At 35.5% G+C, this 22,930-nt stretch overlaps 1 protein-coding gene across 5 annotated transcripts in view; it reads left to right on the forward strand.

The window, feature by feature from the left end:
• PIK3C3 (phosphatidylinositol 3-kinase catalytic subunit type 3) overlaps positions 1-22,930 on the forward strand; it is a 127,849-nt gene that overhangs the window by 54,183 nt on the left and 50,736 nt on the right. For all 5 annotated transcript variants that reach the window (XM_002828181.5, XM_054537826.2, XM_002828182.5 and 2 more), the window contains 5 exons: positions 4,468-4,622; positions 6,489-6,579; positions 11,491-11,558; positions 18,290-18,395; positions 20,187-20,303. In XM_002828181.5, coding sequence (XP_002828227.1) covers positions 4,468-4,622; positions 6,489-6,579; positions 11,491-11,558; positions 18,290-18,395; positions 20,187-20,303 — 537 coding nt within the window. The remainder of the gene's footprint in view (positions 1-4,467; positions 4,623-6,488; positions 6,580-11,490; positions 11,559-18,289; positions 18,396-20,186; positions 20,304-22,930) is intronic.

Raw genomic sequence — 22,930 nt, forward strand, 5'->3', positions numbered from 1 at the left:
CTTACTATTGAAGTTAATTCATTTTCATACAAATGAAGGAAAGTATAGTTTGAATATAGAATATATAATGACCAAGAAATCAGATGATGGTAAGTGACTTAGTTTTCTACAGAATTTCCCCTTCCTGGGGAATTTAATACCGCAGCCTTTTTTATTTTATATGGTTAACTCTTTTCTGTAATTAGGAAAGCACACAGGTAATAGATTCAGCAGCATTCCGAATGAAGGCTGGCAGTGAAACTGAATTACTTATACCTCCAAAGAAGGATACCTGTCATTAAACATATTGTTTAATTTTCTGTTACATAATACTTTTTTCCTTAGGAAACAACATGTAATTATATGTATAGTTATTGGATGCCATGAATCTCAACTATGATAATAGAAAATCAGATGTTTATTGCTCCAATTAAAAAGTGGGTTTTAGAAACAACACTATAGAGAGACTTGATTTCCCTGACTCCTGACATTGACATATTTGAATAAGAATTAATAAGCCACATAATCTTTCATTTAATTTATATTTGTGATGAAGTCATATGTATTACTCTTTGTTAGTGTTTGCCTAATGACCTTTTTAAAAATTATTTGGTGTGAGATATAAATTCTGAACAAAAGAGAAATATACAGTCATACCTCAGATATTGCAGGTTTGGTCCAGACCTCTGCAATAAAGCAAATAATCACAATAAAGTAGGTCATATGAATTTTTTGGTTTCCTAGTACATGTAAAATTTATAAATATAATTTTGCTGTATGTTTATATAGTAAATTATATTATACTGTAGTCTAAGTATGTAATAGCATTATGTCTAGAAAAGCAATGTACATATCTTATTTTAAAATATTTCTAAAAATTTTAACAATCATCTGAGCCTTTAGTAAATTGTAGTCTTTTTGGTAGTCAAGGGTCTTGCCTTGATGTTTATGACCACTGAATGATCAGGGTGATGGTTGCAGAAGGTTGGGGTACCTGTGGCAGTTTCCTAAAATAAAATGAACATAAACTTTGCCACACCCATTGACTCTTTTTTTTCACAAAAGATTTGTCTGCAGCATGCAATGCTGCTTGTTAGCATTTTATCCACAGTAGAACTTCTTTCACAATTGAAGTCAGTCCTCACAAATACTGCCACTGCTTTAACAACTAGGTTTATAGAGTATTTTGAATCCTTTGTTGTCATTTCAACAATGTTCACAGCATCTTCACCAAGCGTAGATCGCATCTCAAGAAACTACTCTTTGCTGCTCATCCATAAGAAGCAACTCTTCATCTGTTCAAGTTTTAGCATGAGATTGCAGCAATTCAGTCACATGTTCAGGCTGCACCTCTAATTCTAGTTTTTTTGCTATTTCCGTGACTTCCGCATTTACTTCCTCCACTGAAGTCTTTTTTGTTGTTGTTGAGACGGAGTCTCCTTCTGTTGCACAGGCTGGAGTGCAGTGGCATGATCTTGGCTTACTGCAACCTCTGCCTCCTGGGTTCAAGCGAGTCTCCTGCCTCAGCCTCCCTTGTAGCTGAGATGACAGGCGTATGCCACTGTGCCCGCCTAATTTTTGTATTTTTAGTAGAGACAGGGTTTTGCCATGTTAGCCAGGCTGGCCTTGAACTCCTGACTTCAGGTGATCCACCCACCTCGGCCTCCCAAAGTGCTGGGATTACAGGCACTGAAGTCTTCAGCCCCTCAAAGTTATCCAAGAAAGTTAGAATCAACTTCTTCCAAACTCCTGTTAATGTTGCTATTTTGACCTTCCCCCATGAAGCTCAAATGTTCTTAATGACATCTAGAATGATGAATCCTTTCCAGAAGGTTTTCAATTTATTTTGCCCAGGTCCATTACAGGAATCACTGTCTATGGAAGCTATGATCTTACAAAATGTGTTTCTTAAATAATAAGACTTGAAAGTCGAAATGACTTCTTGATTTTTGGGCAGTAGAGTGGATGTTGTGTTAGCAGGAATGTAAACGGCATTCAACTTCTGCATCTCCATCGGAGCTCTAGGGTGACCAGGTACATTGTCTGTGAGCAGTAATATTTTGAAAGGAATCTTCTTTTCTGAACAATGGGTCTCAACAGTGGGCTTAAATGTTCATAAACCATGCTCTAAACAGATGCGATGTCATTCAGGCTTTGTTCTTCCGTTTATAGAGCACAGGCAATGTAGATGTAGCGTAATTCTTAAGGGCCCTAGGACTTCTGAAATGGTGAATGAGTAGTGGCTTCAAATTAAAGTCACTGCCTACATTAGACCCTTACCAAGAGAGTCAGCCTGTGGCTGTGAGTCTTAGATGGTGTCTTATTCTAAAACAAGGCTGTTTCATCTGCACTGAAACTTTGTGGTGTAGTACAGTCACCTGCATCAATAACTTGTTGCAGTTTCTCCATCAGTACTTGCTGCTTCGCTTTGTGCTTTTATGTTATGGAAATGACTTATTTCTTTAAATCTCATGAACAAACCTCTTCTAACTTGCAACTTTTCTTTTGCAGCTTCCTCACCCTTCTCAGCTTTTATAGAAATGGAGAGAATTAGGGCCTTGCTCTGGATTGGGCTTTCACCCATAGGAATGTTGTGGCTAGTCTGATCTACCCAGACCACCAAAACTTCTATATCAGCAATAAGGCTGTTTCCCTTTCTTTTCATTTGTGATTCCCTGGAATGGCATTTTTAATATCCTTCAAGAACTTTTCCTTTGCATTCGTACCTTGGCTGTTCGGTACGAGAGACTTAGCTTTCAACCTATCTTGGCTTTTCCTGTGCCTTCTTCACTAAGCTTAATCATTTCTAGCTTTTGATATAAATTGAGAGACATGCATCTTTTCCTTTTACTTGAACACTTAGAGTGCACTGTAGGTTTATTAATTGGCCTCATTGCAGTATTCCTGTGTCTCGGAATAGGGAAGCCCTAGGAGAGGGAGAGAGAGGGAAACGGCTGGTTGATGGATTAGTCAGAACACATTCAACGTTAATTGATTAAGTGTGCCATCCTATATGGGTATGGTTTGTGGCACCCCTGGTTACAATAGTAACATCAAAGATCACTGATCACAGATCACCATAACAGATAAAATAATAATGAAAAAGTTTGAAATATTATGTGAATAACTACAATGTGACACAAAGACATGGAGTGAATGCAGGCTGTTGGAAAAATGATGCCAATAGACTTGCTTGGGTGCAGGGTTGCCACAAACCTTCATTCTGTAAAAAAAAAAAAAAAAAAAAAGCAATGTGTGCAAGGTACAATAAAATGAGTTATGCCTGTAGTTATTAAATAAGGAAATATGGGTTGCTGGCAGGTGGTCTCTGTCCTCCTGGTTTATAAAATAGTGGGAAAACCAAGAGTAAGTTATTACAGGTGCTATAGATGTTACAAATAGGAAAGTGTGGATCATGAAATATTTACAGGAGACTTAACCTGGTTTGTGAGCTTAAAGAGGAGACTGAAGTTGAGTTGGTAGTCCCAAAGTCTCAAAATTTTCTAATTATGAGTTTCAAGTGTCTAACAGGGTGAATGACAATTAGAATTGGAAGATAATACATACATTTAAAAATTTTTTGAGTTTTGCAATTTTCTTCACTTTTTAGTTATTTTTAAAAGTAAAATTTTAAAAAGTACATACTTGTGAAGAGGACAAGTATGTCAAGACAACCTTTATAGAGAAATACTGGAAGCATTTCCATCCTAAACATTAAAGAGTTTTATTATTATTAAGGGAAAATTCAATAAAGTGAAAGCTACTTTGTTGGCTGACACCTTTTTAGTCCAAGTTATCTCATTGGTTGTCACTTATGGAAAATTTAGGCTTAGCAGTTTGTTTTGTTCAAATCTCTTGGTAGTTGGCAGGAATAGAAAGCATGTCTCTTAATCGAATGTTTAAATGTCTGTTTTACAGCATCTTTTATTTAAGAAGCAATCCAAATTCTCTAAAACTTGAGCTTTCAGGAAAAAAGAAAACACATGATTTTTAAAGATTCTAACCAGTGAAAGTCATTAAGCAGAAGTTCTTTGAAAACTTGAAAATTTGGAATTTCTTATGTAATATTAAACATAGAATGCACTCTTCTGATCCATTACTGAAAAAAAGGATCCTTCTATAATTTTTAGTTTTATGCAAAGCATCTTGAATCCTTCCCACTTTTATTTTTATTTTTTTTGAAACTACTACCTGAAACACGTCATTTACTGGCCACTTAGTCTGTGCCGGACACTATACTGTGACTTTCTTTTATTAACTAATTTAACCCTCATGCTCTTCTCTAAGATTTATATTATGATGTCCATTTTAAAGATGAAGGGCTGTGGGGCACAGAGAAGTTAAGTAATTTGGTGTCATGCCAAAAGTAATATAGCTGAAAAGTGATAGATAAAAGTAAAATGTTGACTTGATATTTAGGAATAAATTATGTCTATAATCATTTTGCATTCTTTTCCTAATATTACTTCACTTTTTTTTGTTTTCCAGGATTTGTTGATGTACCTATTACAATTGGTCCAGGCTCTCAAATATGAAAATTTTGATGATATAAAGAATGGATTGGAACCTACCAAGAAGGATAGTCAGAGTTCAGTGTCAGAAAATGTGTCAAATTCTGGAATAAATTCTGCAGAAATAGATAGGTATGGATATCCAGGGAGGACATATTTTCTAGTTTGTTAATTTTTCCCATTTCAAATTGTTTTTTCTTTTCCTTTCCTTAGATGTACCAAATGCTAGTGTTACTAATTTTGAAGTTTTACTAGTGAATATTGCGTGTGTACTCACAGCACACAAATTACTATATTAGGGAATAGTGTTTTGCAAGCTATCAAGGCTGAATACCTGAGTTAAAATCTTGACTCTGTCACTTACTAGCTGTATAAACTTGCATAAATTACATATTCTCTATGTGTCTCCGGTTTCTTAAGAGTGGTGATAGCAATAGTAACTCATCTTTAAGGGTTGTTTAATCATTAAGTGAATTAACACTCATAGGAAACTGTCTAATACATAGTGCTTAGTAAGTCTTAGCTACTATTACTAATTTATGTTAAAATGAAATGGAAGGAGCAGGTGTGGTGGCTCATGCCTGTAATCCTAGCACTTTAGAGGCCGAGGTGTGCAGATCACTTGAGGTCAGAAGTTCCAAACCAGCCTGGCCAACATGGTGAAACCTGGGAGGTAGAGGGTGCAGCAAGCTGAGATTGCGTCAGTGCACTCCAGCCTGGGCGACAGAGCGAGACTCCGTCTCAAAAAAAAAAAAAAAAAAAATGGATGAAATAGAAGGACGGAGCATGCTAGTGAGCTCAAATAGTTTAATAAAAAGTTGCATTTTTTGTTAGCTGTTAACACCTCTTCAGTAGTTATACTGAAAATAATAGCATATTATTTGAATTAAAAGTTAGCTATTAATAATATAAAAATTAGGAGTTCCCAAATGTATATCTGACACTGTACCAGGTGTCCACACACATTATCTTGTTACAACTGTCCTCTGAGGTACGTATTCCTGTCCCTAATTTAGAGATGGACTTCAAGTAAATTGCCCAAAGTCTTAGGTATCTTGCAAATGGTAGAGTTGACTCCAAATCCCACATTTTTTCTACTTTTTGCTTTTCAGAAAATCTTAAAATTTGCAAACAGTAGTAACCATTGGGTGAAAAATCTTAGCCTTAGTGATATAAAATGGTTTTGTGAAGATCATTAGGTTTGTTATTGACAAAACCAGGTCTAGATTTTAGACTTCCTGAATCAGTCCAGTCATTTCAATTATTACATGAGCTCAAGATTGGATTTTTGAATTTTTCTTTATGATTATGGTTATGCTATGCTTTATGTCGTGTGTTTTATTTGGAGAAGAACCAAAAAAGAGGAAAAATAATTTTTCTTTCCCAGGCTACTTTATATTTTTCAATTTTTAAGAGAAGATGCTCTTTATATTTTATCTCACTCTATATTGGAGGTCTTCAGTCTCAAGTCACGCTTATTTACTTTCTTCCCTATGCCATGTAGAATGTTTTATAAGTAAAAGTCTATTCAGAATTTTATGATGGGGTAAAAACTGTAACCTAGTCTTTTCCAACTTATGGTCTACTAGTCACTAATTTTGTGTGTTTCTTTTTTAGTTCTTTTTTTAAGCTCTATTATGTTTTTAAAAAGATAAAAGCTCTATTTTGTTTTTAAAAAGAGGGAATCTTGGCCAGATATGTTTGGGAAATGCTAGTTTAAAGCTAAATGGGCTTAAACAAACAAACAAACAGCACTTACCCAAACCTTTAATATGCAGACTTGCACATTAATCTCCCAAGAGGCGTTACTTGTGGTCTTTGACCATGCGCTTTTTCCAGAGTACAATGTGACTCTAGTGTTGCACAGAACACACTTTAGGAAGTGTTGCATTAACTAGACACAATTGAAGTGAACTGTGGTAAAAAAAAAAAAAAATGTGCCTTCTCTTATGGACAGAGTATTTTACATCTCAGTGATCTCTTTTATTACTTTTTCAGCTCCCAAATTATAACCAGCCCCCTTCCTCCAGTCTCTTCACCTCCTCCTGCATCAAAAACAAAAGAAGTTCCAGATGGCGAAAATCTGGAAGTGAGTACAAAGCTTTTCCAGCTTCCTATAGGAGAGATCCTACCGCATGAACATTTTATACTTGTCTTTAAAACCTCAATTTTGATTAAATAACTAAATATTACAACTTTATTAAATAACTTACTTTATGATGCATATTTATTACTTTTTCCCCTCAGCATAAAGTGCCAGACAGTCTTCAATTCATTTTATTGGTGCTTTGGGCATATAAATGGATTCATATGCAATATGAAAATAAACTAGGCTTAAGTATTTTATTAGGGAAACTCAGAATATTTACTGTAAGTACTTTGGAAAGTGCATTGCAGAAGCTGATGTAGTGCATATTTTTTAATTTGTCTATAAGACTTCTAATTTAAAAGAAATCATTAATATCTCTGATGATGAAAACAAGTAACACATGTTTTATTATTAGAACAGTTCATGTGATTTTTCAGTGTGTGTATATATATTGCTTTTAGTCGGATTTTAGGAGTTAATGTTAATGGCTGAATGAATCTTTTAACTATTAGCTATTGATTAAAGTTTGTATGTTTGCATATCTCTTGGTATAACAAAATATTCAACTGAAAAAAGAATTTTTAAATTACAGAAACATAGAATCCTTAGATAAGCCCTTTAACAAGCCAATCTGCTACAGTCTAAGTTTTTCCCTTTCAGAGCTAAGATATTGATTCATTGATTCAGTCATTCATTCACATATATTTTTTGAGCTCTTAACATGTGTGGGAACTGTTCTACATGCTGGGGTTGATGCAGCGGAAAACAAGACAGTTACAGTGTTTGCCTTCATAGAGGTTATGTTCTAGAAAGCTCTTACAAGTTACTTGTTAGTAAAAAAGTAACATCCCTCTAAAAATGAAGCAGGTGAGAGAACAACCATATGGCTATCTGGGGAAGAGCATTTCAGATAGAGGGAGTAGCAAGTATAGAGGTCCTAAGACCAGAGTTTAAGTGTATATGTTTGAGGAACACCAGAAACTAGTGTGCCTGGTTTGTGGGGGAGTGAGCAAAAGAGAACCTGGCAGAAGATTGGATCCAAGAGAGAATTGGATATCAGTAGTGTAGGGCTTGTAGGCCATTAGTCTGAATGAGTTTTCCATATTGGTAGCTTGATCAAAGGGTGATTTACATTCTAGATGCTGTGAAGTGATTGGATTCTGAAAACGATGTTCAGAATATTGATTTACACTCCCCCATCGCTCAATATTTTTAGGCTAAAAATGATAGTTTGTATATATTTCTGATATTTCTCTTGTGACTGATGAACCTATCTGTTGTTATTCAATGATTAAGCCATTTAACTTTTTGTCAGCTGAATAGTTTTTTAAAGGGTTCAGGTATCCAGAAAAGAGTGGCAATCATTTTGAGTGATATTTCTATCTTCCCCTATCCCTTCCCCTATTCCCATAGAGTATATTGTACAAGCCATTGTCACCTTTACGTTAATACACAATCAAGCTGAATTACCTCTCTTCTTATCACAACTTGAGATATCAACATTCCTGTCTCCTTTTTGACACCTGAGCAGTATCTTATGTCCTTCCTCGTTTTATTCTTGGAGTTTCAGGAGAACGTTATACGTGTCTGGCCAAATGTTTGAAAGGAGACAGAAACTCAGTTATTCCCCAGATCTGCTCATATTTTATGAATTCCATGGGTCATGAAAAGAAGGTGTATTTCCTAGCTGTTGGGTATAGCATTGTACATAAGTTATTAGAGCAAGCTTATTAATTGTGTTATTGAAATCTGTACTCTGTCCTAACATTTTTTTCTGCTTTATCTGTGAAAGAATTAGGGCAAAATTCCCCTGTATGATGGTAGAATTATTAATTTCTTCTTGTAGTTCTGTTAGTGTTTGCTTTAAATATTTTGAAGCTCTTCAATTAAGTACATAAATTGCATCTTTTATCACTGTTTGGTAACCCTCTTGATATCTAATAATGCTTTTCATCTTAAAGCCTGTTTTGTCTGATGTTAATAGAGCTTTGTCTTGATTAGTGTTCATGTTGATCTTTTCTTCTCAATATTTTTGTTGCCTTTGTTTATCTTTTCCTTTGAATTTTTTTGTAGCCTTATATTTTAGGTTTATATTTATATTTAGGTCCCTTATAAATATCATGTAGCTAAATTTTGTTTTTAAATCTAGTTTGACACTCTGTTTTATAACTGGTACTTTTTCCCCATTTGCTTTTATTGTGGTTGTAGCTGTATTTGGACTGACTTCACCATCTTATGTAGTACTTTCTGTACTTTCTTATGTATATATAAATTACATATTCTTGCTTGTCATTGACTAAATCCTTCTCCCTCCACACCACCCCATCTTATTTAACTTCCTTCAGATTTGATAATATTATTGTTATTATTGTATACACTCAGTAAATATTTAGAGATACTTTTTTTGAAGGATACCTGCACCTTCCTCACCATTTCTTCTTATGTCTGTGACCTACAATATGTGATCTTTTTTTACAAAGCACTTTTTTCTTTAAATTGTTTTAAAACCTTAAAGTATTGCTGACTCAGATTGAGTTTTAACATTTACAATACATACTTCCTGTTTCACAATTTTTTAAATTCAACTTTTCTTTATGTTCTGTAAGTAATTTTTTATCAAAAAGGCATAGTATGGAATGAAACGTGTTTGCTATTGAAATATATACATCACTGTACAAAAGTATAATGTTCTTGTCAGATAGTCAAAAGAGAAACTTTAGGCCTATATTCTGCCTATTAAACTCATGGACTCAGCTTTATATAATGGCTTCCTGATTAAGGAGTTTTTTAAATTGGATTTTTGGTGCATATTTAAAATTTACACCTAAGCTTTAAAACTGGAGATAAAATTCTTACTGAAAGTATTGGCACATCTACTTTTGTAATAACACCCTCTTATTACTCGGACTTTACTTAAGAAAGGACCCCTACTGCGTTAAAAGTTCTAATCCATTGATCCCTACCCTTTCATTATTCATCAGCTCCCTTCAATGTTTGCTTTTCTCTGAACATAGCTTTTATCCCATGGCTGTCATTTTAGTTATTCTTTTATTAGTACCTGCAGTTCCCCTGGCAAAAATCTCAACTCTTGATAAGCCTCATTAATTACCTGCTTTCGCTATGCCTGAACATTGCTGAAGAAAAACACATAGCATAGCATGTTGGAGTCACTATAAATTCATGATCACAAACCTCAGATGAGCACTCATCTGCTCTCTGCCATCTTCCATTTCCCTAGACGTGTTGATCTTCCTGCTCTGCAGTGATTTTTCATACCATTTCCACTCTGTTCTTCATGCCCCGCCTCCCAATCTCCAGATGACAATTCTGCCTCATACTTAATGGAAACAATAGAAACCACTAGGTAAGAATGGTCTCTTTCCCATCACCGGTTTTATAGACATGAATCCCTACCCCATACTTTCCTTCTGTTTTCTTACACAGAAGAAACATAACTCTCTTCAAAGATGTGTTATTTTCTTTTCCTGATAGAAATACTCAAGTATGTGTTAGGGTTTTCCATGTTAAAAATTCAGAAAAACAAAACTCTCCCTTGAAGCCACATCTCTTGAAACAGCACCTTGTTTTCTTACTTTCCTTCTCAAAGGTGTTGTTTATACATACTCTTTTCTTCCTTCTTTCCAGTCTTTAGTCCATATCATTCTGGCTCTTGCTTAAAACTTAATTTGCTAAGTTACAATATGACCTTAATGTTTTTGGTTGCGCATTCTTTTCAGCTTCTTCAGAGTATTCAACAAAGTAAATAACTTTCTTCTTGAAAAACTAACTCTTCTCATGGTTTAGGTGATACTGTGTATCTCTTGTTTTTCTCTTCATCTGTCTTGCCATTTCTTCTCAGTTTCATTTGTCAGCACTTTCCTCTCTGCTTGACATCTTAATGTTCCTCAGGGTCCTCTTCTAGTCTCACTTGATACTCTTGTCCTAGGTTGTGTTAATAAACTCAAATTTACATTTCTAGCTCAGATCTTTCACCTGAGTTTCAGATTCATGTATTCAAACATGTATTTGATCTCCATTGTATGTCTGACAGGCATTTTGAACTTAATATTTCAAAATACAACTCTTTTCTCTTACTCTGTAGATAGGCAGCTTTTTGTCTGAAATTTCCGTTTGTGCCATAACAAATCAATCCAGAAATTTGGGAGTTACTATTAATGCCTTTCTTCCCTTCCTACTTCCTCTCCACCAGCAGGTCCTGTTAATTATACTTCCAAGATATTTCTTATATTTGTCTCCTTTTCACAATCTCCCCTCTCATTATTTACTCTTCTAGTCTACCGTAATAGCATCTTAACTGATCTCAGGTCTGTACTTCAGGACAACCAGTCATTTTCCTAAAATGTAAATCACATCATCTCACTCTCCTCTTAAGATCCTTTGTTGGGTATCCATTGCTTTTAAAATAAAATCCATACTCAATAATAATGTGACCTTAAAGGTCTCACATACTTTGACCTTTGCCTATCTTTTCAGTCTCTTCAGTGTTCACTATATTTTATTTACATTACTTAGCATTCCTTGAACAAGCCAAACTTAGAGCCTTCCAGTGTCATTTTGGTCTTGCCTGAATGTCATGTCTTCATTGCTGCCTTTTCTAACCTCCCAACCTAAATTATTTCTATGACGATTTCTTTTAATGTCTCTCTCCTCTACCAATATGAAGCTCCAGGAGGATAAGGAGTTCTCTGAACTGTGGTATTCTAACCACTTGCATATTTTCTGATTTAAAATATTTTTGTATATATGTATGTAAGGATAGATAAATGGCAGAAAATCTTATCTGTTACGTAAGACATACAGATGAAAACTGATAGGCAAATGTAGACTTACTTATTTTCCCCCATTACTAGTAGGTGGTAATATAGAATACATTTCTTTTAATTCTTTCAGCAAGATCTCTGTACCTTCTTGATATCGAGAGCCTGCAAAAACTCAACACTGGCTAATTATTTATACTGGTATGTAAAAATAATTTTCTGTTTATTTTCTTATTACCCTTAAGAATTATTTTTTCTCATGCTATAAACACAGAGATGATTTAAAATAAGATATGAGCAATCATCAAAAGTCTAGATATAGTATTTATATCTAACTGTATTCCATGACAGCTGGGTTCATGGAAACACTTGTTGGCATCAACATTTCCCTCCCTTTCACTAAGGATATAACTTTCCAGGAGCTAGGATATAACTGGGGAGGGTAATGGGTACTTTCAGTTTGATATCTGTTTGGCATGTAAAGTAGTTGAGTATATTTCACAGTTCTTCAGGAGTATATATTTTCACATTATTTACTAAAACATTGGAATCATTTAAAAAGAGAAAGTTGGAATTAAAAGTTACCTTATGGCATTTTAAACATGAGGAAACTGAGGCAGAGGCTTGCTGTAGCTGAACTTGATAGACCCTGATCTAGGATTAAATCATTTATCTACTGCTTTGCCATTTTCAGGGTACTTTCAGTTACCTTTTCTCATTTGTTTCTATGACATTAAATGGGCAAGCATAAATATCTCTATTTCACATTAAAACAATGTCCTGAGTCACTTGAAGGAAAGAGAGAAACTAAGGCACAGAGTGGCTGACTTCTTGAGGCACAGTTAATATGAAGCGTGGTGCCCTTTATTTGCCCCAGAATCCTGAAGAGAAAAAGACAAGTAGCTTAAGCCACAATCAGAAATATTTTGCTTCAATAAAAAAAAAGTACTGGGATTAAACACTAGATAAGAGGGCTTCATCTAGCTTTACAGAGCAAACAAAGGGTAGAGCCAGGTGGGTAAGACCTGCCTAAAGCCTTCTTTACCTTTGGGAGAATCCTTAAAACTACTTATATCACTTTTTAAACTTCCTGGCATGAGGCTTTTTACTGTCTAAATGATTTCTAATCTAATCTTACTGCTCAATTTATAGCCTTAAACAAATTACAAATTACTAGATATCCATTGTAAAAGCTCACTACAGGTTGAGCATACCAAATTCAAAAATTTGAAATCTGAAATGCTCCAAAATCCAAAACTCTATGATCATTGACATGAAGTGCAAAAGAAATGCTCTTTGGAGCATTTCAGATTTTGAATTTTTGGATTTAAGGTGCTAAGTATAATGCAAATATTCAAAAATAAAAAAAAATTAGAAATCCAAAACATTTCTGGTTCTAAGCATTTTGGCTAAGAAATGCTGAACCAGTACTTTTGAATAATGGTGAGGTATTTTGCTTTTTGTGAGAAAATTATACAAAATACTATTTTGTTTGAAGACTGATTTGGGAAGCTGCCCTTGTGGGTCAAGTCCAGCCTTAACTTCATTCTCCCACTCTCCAGAGGTAATGCTCTGCCAGGTACTGCCCCTGTACCTAAGAAGTAGGTAACTAAATTGGAGCACTCTTTTTCCTTTTTTCTTTTTTATTATACTTTAAGTTTTAGGGTACATGTGCACAACATGCAGGTTTGTTACATATGTATACATGTGCTATGTTGGTGTGGTGCACCTGGTAACTCATCATTAACATTAGGTATTTCTCCCAATGCTATCCCTGCCCCCATCCCTAACCCCGTGACATCAGTGTGTGATGTTCCCCGCCCTGTGTCCAGTGTTCTCGTTGTTCAATTCCCACCTATGAGTGAGAACATGCGGTGTTTGGTTTTCTGTCCTTGCGACAGTTTGCTCAGAGTGATGGTTTCCAGCTTCATCCATGTCCCTACAAAGGACATGAACTCATCCTTTTTTATGGAGCAGTCTTTTAACACACACAATTTTCGATTTACATAAACAATAAATATTTGTTTAGTTTAAGCCTTTATGGTTCTCTTTACAACAAAGAAAAACCACTGTCAACAATCTTAAGTAAATCAGTGATTTTCCCCCCTTTGGAACCTGTGTTTATTTTTTTTGGTTGTTGTTTGTTTTTTTCTGTTGGCCTCTGTAGTGGGAAGAAAAAGAGTTTCCTGCTTTTACTTTAGCAGTTTAATATAATATTCATAAAACTACATTTTCCTCACATTAAATTTCATTATGTCCTTGAAAATATAGGAGGTTTTGACTAATTGTTAAACACTATTTTTTCTTTGAAAGGTTTACTTAGAAATTCTCATATTGCCAAATTGCTACTATTTCCTTTAAATGCCACCTTTTACCTCTAATGTTCTCTGTGTTCCAATCTGAATACTTAAGGGTATGTCTTGTCACTGGTCTTATGGAAAAACATTTCCTCATGAAAATCTAAATATTTAGAAGGAAGAGAAAAAATATTTGTGGTGTATGTTTCTAAGTTTTTGAGTAAATATTTCAAAGCTTCTTAGGTATTTTTAAATTAAAATTTTGTATATTTTTAAAACCATTTGCTAAGAATTCATTTAGAGGTATTTTTGTTTCCTTGCAATATTCACAGAAACTTTTTTCTCTGGCTCAGAATTTATAGTCTAGAGTATTCACTATGGTAAGAGCTATATGTGTATATACTGATTATGTGGTGCTTTCAAGTTACATATTCTTTGTGTTTGATTGAAGACCAGATTTCATTATTAAATTTGAAATGAGTTTTGATAGAATCTTTGATCTCTTATTTCAAGTAGGCAAAATTTTCTGAAAGCAGCCAAACAGTAGGAAATCTATTAGATGAAGTTTCCAACATAGCAACTGTTTCTGTTCATAAGGAGCACACTTTTTTTTCCTATAAGCAAAGTACAGCCCCAGTTCCCAGTCTTATAAACATTCAATCAAAGTTAGGTTTGATTTGTGTTTTCCCACTATATCTCTGATTCATTGAATCAATAGCATATGCTATGTCTATTCATTCCCTAAGGAGTAATTGTTTTTCCCATATTTACAGTCTGCCTATTACATATTCAGAAATACTCATGGGGAGAAAAGCTATTGATGTGTGGACTCTTGCCTTTAATAGACACTGCTTTTGTGAATGTAAGGTAACAATAAGGGAAATAATTTCAAATAGTTCGTTTAAAATGATCATTCTTCTCTTCCTTTGAACATATAAAAATAATAAAATGTGAGAATTTAAATGCTTCTCTACGCCTACTCTATTATAACAAATGTATTAAAATATAAATTTTAATTGTGCTGTTTCCTTTGAATATTCGAATTTCCTTTTTTCATTTGTTCCCTTTCTGGTGATTTAAACAGGATTCTTGCTGTAGCTAAATCCTTAGGGGCCTATAGTTGTGCAGACAATCCTTTTAAAATGAATAGTGTCAACCTTTTAAGCCACAGAGGGGAGTTAGAGTCTCCAGTTTGTAAAATGTTGGGCATCAGAATCTATAAATCATTGCAGTTTTTTATTTTTATAGTCATTCTAGTGTGTTGAAATTGAAAGTAAATTTTGGATGCTTTGACATGTTTTCTGTAACTTTTAAGACCTTTCAAGGTAATAAAGGTTATTTACTCCACAAAATAAAATTGCCAGGAAACAGGTAGCCCACTGATGTCATCTTACAATGGGTACCTGGACAATTTTGTTTGCATTCCTAGTTTAAGATGACAGCTTTCAAAGAAATACCTTAGAGTGTTTTATAGAATCTAGTTTATTGATGTGAACAGAAACCTCAGAAATGATTCAAATCTAGGTCTTCTAGTCTTGATAGCTAACCTTGTCTCTCATATTTGGAGATGACAGTGTCATTTTTTTTTTTTTTTTGATGGCCTTTTTGTTTGAATAGACCTTTGGCTTGAATGATTTTTTTTTTTGAGATGAAGTTTCACTCTTGTTGCCCAGGCTGGAGTGCAATGGTGCGAGCTTGGCTCACTGCAACCTCTGCCTCCCAGGTTCAATCAATTCTCCTGCCTCAGCCTCCCGCGTAGCTGGGATTAACAGGCGTGTGCCACCAAGCCTGGCTAATTTTGTATTTTTAGTAGAGGCAAGGTTTCACCATGTTGGTCAGCCTCGTCTTGAACTCCCAACCTCACCTGATTCACCCACCTCGGCCTCCCAAAGTGCTGGGATTGCAGGTGTGAACCACCACACCCGGCAGACTTGAATGATTTTTGAGAGGTATTTGATACTTGATGCTTATTATGAGCATCAACATATTTTTTTTGTTTCTTTCTTTTTTTTTTTTTCGAGATAGAGTCTTGCTCTGTAGCCCAGGCTGGAGTGCAGTGGTGCCATCTCGGCTCACTGCAAGCTCCGCCTCCTGAGTTCATGCCATTCTCCTGCCTCAGCCTCCCGAGTAGCTGGGACTACAGGCACCCGCCACTGTGCCTAGCTAATTTTTTTGTATTTTTTTTAGTATAGTAGAGACGGGGTTTCAACGTGTTAGCCAGGATAGTCTCGATCTCCTGACCTCATGATCCGCCCGCCTTGGCCTCCCAAAGTGCTGGGATTACAGGCGTGAGCCACTGCGCCCAGCCAACATGTATTTTCAATAACAGGAAATGGCTGCAGCCATAGTGTTTACTTGGTGTTCAGAAAGAGCAGGACACAGCAGTGGGCCCCTACATTGTGGTCAGCTATATGTTCATTTGGAAATAAGTTTGCTGCATAAACACAGGAAAAGCTGAATACCCTAAGATGACAGAGATAATCAAGGACTTTAACTATAAAGGGTAAAAGGGGATGGATTGGATTTGAATAATACCATATTGACAGTTTCACCGTTTAGAACTGCTATTTTTTGTTTTAATGTTCGGCTTTAGATTCATGGACCACAAATTGAACTGAGTGCCAAGGAAAGTTTGAGGTAGTGCTATGTTCTCTGGTTTGGCTGCAGCCTCACTTCTCTGTCTTTCCTTCTATTTAAGTGATTCAAACATTTGTTTCCTGCCTGCCTTTTGAGAAAATTTGAGTTTGTGAACCCTGCTACATGAGAATTCCTAGCCCAAATACCTTGGATATTGTTAGTACCTTCGATAGAGGTAGAAAAAAATCCATTTAATATGATAAGTTTGGTTTTACACATGTTCAGTTAGAAATGACAAAGTGTCTTGAAAAGGGGATCTGGTCCTTGAAAATTAGAGTGCACGAATGTGAAAGCGGTCATGTAATGGAATTCAAGACTAGACCTTAGATGTAAAAAAGGAATATGTATTTATATTTGAAAATTATCAATAATGAGATAGTAGGTAAATCCACAAGAGTGGAATTATTCATTCAACAGTAATGTATTAATAATATGTTGAGCATCTATTATGAGCCAGACATGGACGTGCTGAAGGTATAGTGGAGAACAAGACAGGTAAGCCCTCAGCTCTCATGAAGTTGACCATTGAATGGCTGAATACAGTGTACTCTCCCAGAAATAGTAGAAAGCATAAAATAATAAACATCCATGACTTGAGATTTGGGAAACATTGTCAGTTAAGAAGGTCAAAAAGTTTCACATGTGTTTTAAAGATAAACCAGTGTGAAAGTCAACTTAGTAAAATCAAAATGTCTGACCTGGGAGCCCAAAGTCCTGGGTTTCTATCTCAGTTTTACAATCAGTCATACCACCATAGACAAGACACAGCCCCTCTAAGTTTCACTATTGATAAAGCAAGCAAGTTGATTGAGATTGATGGTTTTCAAACTACACATCATCATGATCCACTGAAAGCAATTTAAAGTTTCACAGTCTAGCATTTGTTATTTAAAGAAAAATGAAATAAACAGAATAGCAAATATTAACATATTGTTCACAGGATGTTGCTTTGTGAAACTTTTCCATTTTATACATCTGTGTGCATATGTGGCTGTGTGTATCTAGTTGTGGTACCTTTTTTTTTTCCCTTTGAGAGATACCATCTCCCTTTGTTGCCCAAGCTGGAGTGCAATGGTATGATCATAGCTTTCTGCAGCTTCACCTGGGCTCAAGCTAGCTTCCCACCTCAGCCTCCTTAGTAGCTGGGACTATAGGTGGTGTCACCACACTTGGCGTATATTTAATTTTTTTTTAAATGTAGAGGCTGGTCTCAAACTCCTGACCTCAAGTGATCCTCCTTCCTAGGCCTCCCAAAACACTGGGATTATAGGCGTGAGCCACCATGCCCAACCTGTTATTTGCTTTGGTTTGTCCTAGTGGAACATTTAGAAACACTGGATTAAAAGACCTATAAAGTCTTACTCAGATCATTGCTTATATGATTTTTGTAATTATATAAGCAGATTAGGGTTAAGAAAACATTTAAAATGTCTTTTACTCTTTAAAACCATAGTTTTTTAATTGGAAAGTTAAAGATTATATATGGATCTTTGAAAAACGGGAAACTGGATGGGAAAGGAAAAATTACTTAAAATTTTATTCATCTTTCGAAAATATAAGTGACAGGAATAGCTTCAAAGAGGTTTTCAGAATAAGAGAGTCTTATGTAATACCAAAGTATTACACAGATTATGAAAATAATAGTTTTTGTTCTCGAGTTACTCAGTAAATATGTGAGCTTAGATGATTTCTGAGGATGTTAATACTCTACCTCATAAATAGGAGAGAATGCTTGTTTTGGTGGCCAAAGTTTTAGAAAATTTGGGATATTACACAAATTAAGGCATTACCACTCTTAGTTTACCTTTTATTGATGGTTGTATGTGTTCCTCTTTAACTTTTCACTTTTAAAAGTGATGATAAAATGTGTTTTATTACTCCAATTTGATTATTTTTGCATATGTAAATTAATCTGTTTTAGTGAAATGATATGAGTATTTACAAACTGAATCTAAGTTTCATTTCACATCACATGAATGGCTCAAACATATTTTTAAGGTATGTGATAGTGGAATGTGAAGATCAAGATACTCAGCAGAGAGATCCAAAGACCCATGAGATGTACTTGAATGTAATGAGAAGATTCAGCCAAGCATTGTTGAAGGTAACCATTAAATGTGAGGGTTGGCAAACTGCTGTGCATGGGCCAAATTCAGCCTGTTGTCTGTTTTGGAACATCCCATGAGCTAAAAATGGTTTTATATATTTATTTTTATTTTTATTTTTTTGAAACGGGGGCTTGCTCTGTTACCCAGGCTGGAGTACAGTGGTAACATCTCAGCTCACTGCAGCCTCCGCCTCCTGGGTTCAAGAGATTCTCCTGCCTCAGCCTTCCGAATAGCTGAGATTAAAGGCGCCCGCTACCATGCCCAGCTAATTTTTGTATTTTTAGTAGAGACGGGGTTTCGCCATGTTGGGCCAGGCTATTCTGGAACTCCTGACCTCAGGTGATCCACCTGCCTCAGCCTCCCAAAGTGCTGGCATTACAGGCATGAGCCACTACACCTGGCCTGGCTTTTATATTTTTAAATGGTTGAAAACAAATCAAAAGAAGAATAATAATTTGTGATACATGAAAATTATGTGAATTAAAATTTTAGTGTTCATAAATTTATTGGAATAGAATCATACTCATTTGTTTTTATATTGTCTATGGCTACTTTTGTACTCAATAGGAGTTTAATAGTTGGAATGAAAACTGCATGGCCAAGAAGACCTAAAATATTTACTCTCTGACCCTTTACAGAAGTTTTCTTGGTCCCTAATTTAATGAAATAAACCTGTACATGGAATTAAAAAAAAACAGCTTTGCTTTTTTATTTTCCTTTCTATTGTATATCTTTCTTATCAAGGCTATGTACATTCCCAGAAATCTGGCAATGGTCATATTGCAGATACTTTTTATATAATGTATTTTTGCGTTTTCAACAGCTTTTAAAAGAGATTTATTTTTCCTGTGTTCTTTTGATTCTTAAAGCAGTGTCACAGTTCAGCCAGCAGAGGGTGCAAGGGCAGTGAAAAGAAAGCTGCCACACATTAATCTGTGGCTTGCCGCAGAAATAGTCTATTTCATGGCATCTTTCATCTGTTTCATGTTTCGTGCTTTTAAAAATTTAAATCACATCTTATTAAACACTTTGAGACTAAACTTTTGTATTCGTTCCCAGAGCTTCTCAACATCAAACTGATTGGCAAATAAGCCTTTGGTCCTCTCTTCTAATCTCGTTTCTGTTACAGCCTTTGTCACCCTGTGAAGACATTTCAGTTTCTTTAAGCTTAAATTGCCTCATCTTCAAAATGAGGATGATAACATTTACCCAGCTTCCCTTACCATGGTAATTGGGAAGATTAAATTAGAAATGTGTTTTATAATATTTTATGAACTAGGAATCACTACATAAGACTGTATAGCATTTAGTTTTTATGACTTATATTTTAAGCACATATTGTGGTGCTATTTGAAGTTTTTTTAAAAGTTGATTTTTAGTTCCTTGAAGATCTATATCTTTGTTTCTGCCATATATATGTATATATGTCTAGCACATTTCTGCATCATAAGCCATCGGATATTTATTGAATCAAATAATGAGTGAATGTATTTTAGGATGAATGAATTCTATTTTGTCACATGGTTTATGTGGGGAAAAAAATGCTGTTGTAGATAGACCAGTATTTGCTGAAGACTCAGATAATTTTCAGTTGTGGATGGATTAGTGGTGTTTAACTAAGATAAGGGGTTTCTTGTTATTTTTGAATCAAGATAATATTTTTCAGTTTTGCTTTCTATTTAAGTTTACAACTATGAGAAATATAAATAAGGATTATCCATGCTATTAAAGAAATCCTGATCATTACATTACATAGAACTAATTTTTTCTCACTTTGAACCCTTCAGGGTGATAAGTCTGTCAGAGTTATGCGTTCTTTGCTGGCTGCACAACAGACATTTGTAGATCGGTTGGTGCATCTAATGAAGGCAGTACAACGCGAAAGTGGAAATCGTAAGAAAAAGGTAAGCCTATGGTGTATGCTTTTGTTTGTAATAGTGTCTTGGCATCAGAAAGTACTGAATTTTCACTATTTTCTTTTTGGGTTGATATGTGAATTTTTTTTTTTTTTTTATTTGAGACAATGTCTCACTCTGTCACCCAGGTTAGAGTGCAGTGGCACGATCTCGGCTCACTGCAACCCCCACTTACTGGGTTCAAGCAATTCTCATGCCCCAGACTCCTGAGTAGCTAGGATTACAGGTGCCTGCCACCATGCCCAGCTAATTTTTCTATTTTTAGTAGAGATGAGGTTTCACCATGTTGGTCAGGCTGGTCTCGAACTCCTGACCTTTGGTGATCCACCCGCCTCAACCTCCCAAAGTGCTGGGATTACAGGTGTGAGCCACTGCGGCCGGCCTATTATGTGAACTTCTTTCCATGAAATTATAGGAATGTTTTATGAATTTATATATATTGATATGATATTTAATCTTCATAACAACCCTATAAGTTAGGACCTAATATTATCCCAATTGTGAGGAGAAGAAAGTAAAGAGAGGTCAAGTAATTTGTTTAATGTCATACAGCTAGTAAATACTGGAGTGGGGATTTGTACTCAGACATTCTTAGTCCATATTGTTATCCACAGTGCTTTACCACCTCTCATTTTAGAATCTTAGCAAATTAGAATATACAGTATATTTGATATGGAAAGAATCTCTAGAGATAATTTAGACTAGAATTCTTCTGAGAAAACAAAAGTCCAGAGTGACTTGCCCAAGGTTTCACAACTGGTTGTTATTAAGTAGCTTTGTAACTGTTCTCTCCTGGCTAGTTCATTAGTCTTTCTCTCAACTATGAGCTTTCCACTTGATGGGTAGAAGTGGATGAGTAGATGAGTTCTTCACGTGACATTTTTTCTGATCAGTAGCCTAAATGATATGAAAGATTCGCTTGGTATTTTTTGCTAATTCCATTAGATAATTGGCAGGCCTTTCTTGGTGACCTTTGTAAAACAACACATTTTAGTGTTCTTTTGACTTTTAAGGGAAAGCAGAAAAAGGAGGAAAATACGAAGATTTGAGTCAGTGGTTCAAAGGCAAAGAATCAGGTCTAAAGAGAAATGCTAGCAGAGCTATGTAGAAGAAGTAATGAGTAACGTTCAGCAGGTTAGAGAGGGGAAAACAGGCTGAGAGGAAACACAGTTCTGTTGAGTTGACATTTTCTTTGTTGTTGAGAAGAATCACAAACCTTGGTCAAATAAATACATTTCTACTACTGTTCCCCCTGTAGCACCTCTCCCAAGATGTGCCTGTGTGGGAAACGGTGTGATTCCCAGATGCCCACCAGCAGAGGGAGTGTCTGCTGCTCTGACCTGCAGTTTGGGGCTTATATTTGAAAGCAGTTTGTTTTACTGCCAGGAGCTCTTCAATTTAGCAGACACAGGAACCTTGGCAACACCTCAGTTTCAGCTCTTCTGGAGGCTGACCACCTATTTGAGACAATACTCAGAGTCTCCCCAAATAAATTTTGTGTTTTTCACATAGCCTATATTTTAAGCCAGACCATCCCAAGTATAGTTTCAATATTGGCTAAAAATCTTTATAGGCATTTTATCATGATATGGTAAAAGACAAACAATTTTATTTACAGATATTTAATAGAAACAAGCCCTGGCACCATGAAGAAATGCAGAGATAGCTCTCTACTACCATTATTGGCATTAATACTAGTAATGTTGAAATGGCCACTAATCATATAAAATCATATGTAGCACTTTTTCATCCCTCATAATTTATTTGCGAGAGCTATATCACAGTGGGCATAACGGTGTTAGATCTGTGGCAGAGTAATCCCTGAGTTAAATGTCAAATGAGTAAAGAAAATGATAATGTTGTCTTCTTTCCTTTGTTGATCTCTAGTTTAGGAAAAATTATGTTAGAAGAGGTCATCTACATATTTGAATTCTAATAAAATGCCTTTTTCATCTACTTTTTTTTTTTTGAGATGGAGTCTTGCTCTGTCGTCCAGGCTTCAGTACCATGGTACCGTGGCATGATCTCAGCTCACTGCAGCTTCTGCCTCCCGTCTTCAAGCAGTTAACCTGCCTCAGCCTCCCAGATAGCTGGGACTACAGGCGTGCACCACCACGCCTGGCTAATTTTTAGTAAAGACGGGGTTTCACTGTGTTGGCCAGGCTGATCTCAAACTGATCTCAAGTGATCTGCCAGCCTCGGCCTTCCAAAGTGCTGGGATTACAGGCATGAGCCACTGCACCTGGCCATCTTTTCCATCTATATTTAAAATAAATTAACACTTTCACTGTTAATATTATAAGTAGTCTCTTTTCACTTTATGATTTTTTAGGGGATGTTACTCATTTATGTGTTCTACAAATACGAAATATGTATTGCATGCCTACTCTGTGCAGAGCGCTTTTCTAGGTTCTTGGGATACAGCAGAGAATATAAAAATCTCTTCCCCTATGGGGATCATATTCTCGTTGAAGAGAGTAAATGCAATAAATAAATAAAATGTATATAGTGTGCTAGATAGTGTTATGTGTTACAGAGAAAAATAAAACGGGAAGGGGGATTAGGCAGTACTTGTGTCCAGTAGTAAGGCAGTGTTTCACTTCTTAATAGAGTGG

This window comes from Pongo abelii, chromosome 17 (genome assembly GCF_028885655.2).
Source record: "Pongo abelii isolate AG06213 chromosome 17, NHGRI_mPonAbe1-v2.0_pri, whole genome shotgun sequence".
In the NCBI taxonomy this organism is placed as follows: Eukaryota; Metazoa; Chordata; class Mammalia; order Primates; family Hominidae; genus Pongo; species Pongo abelii.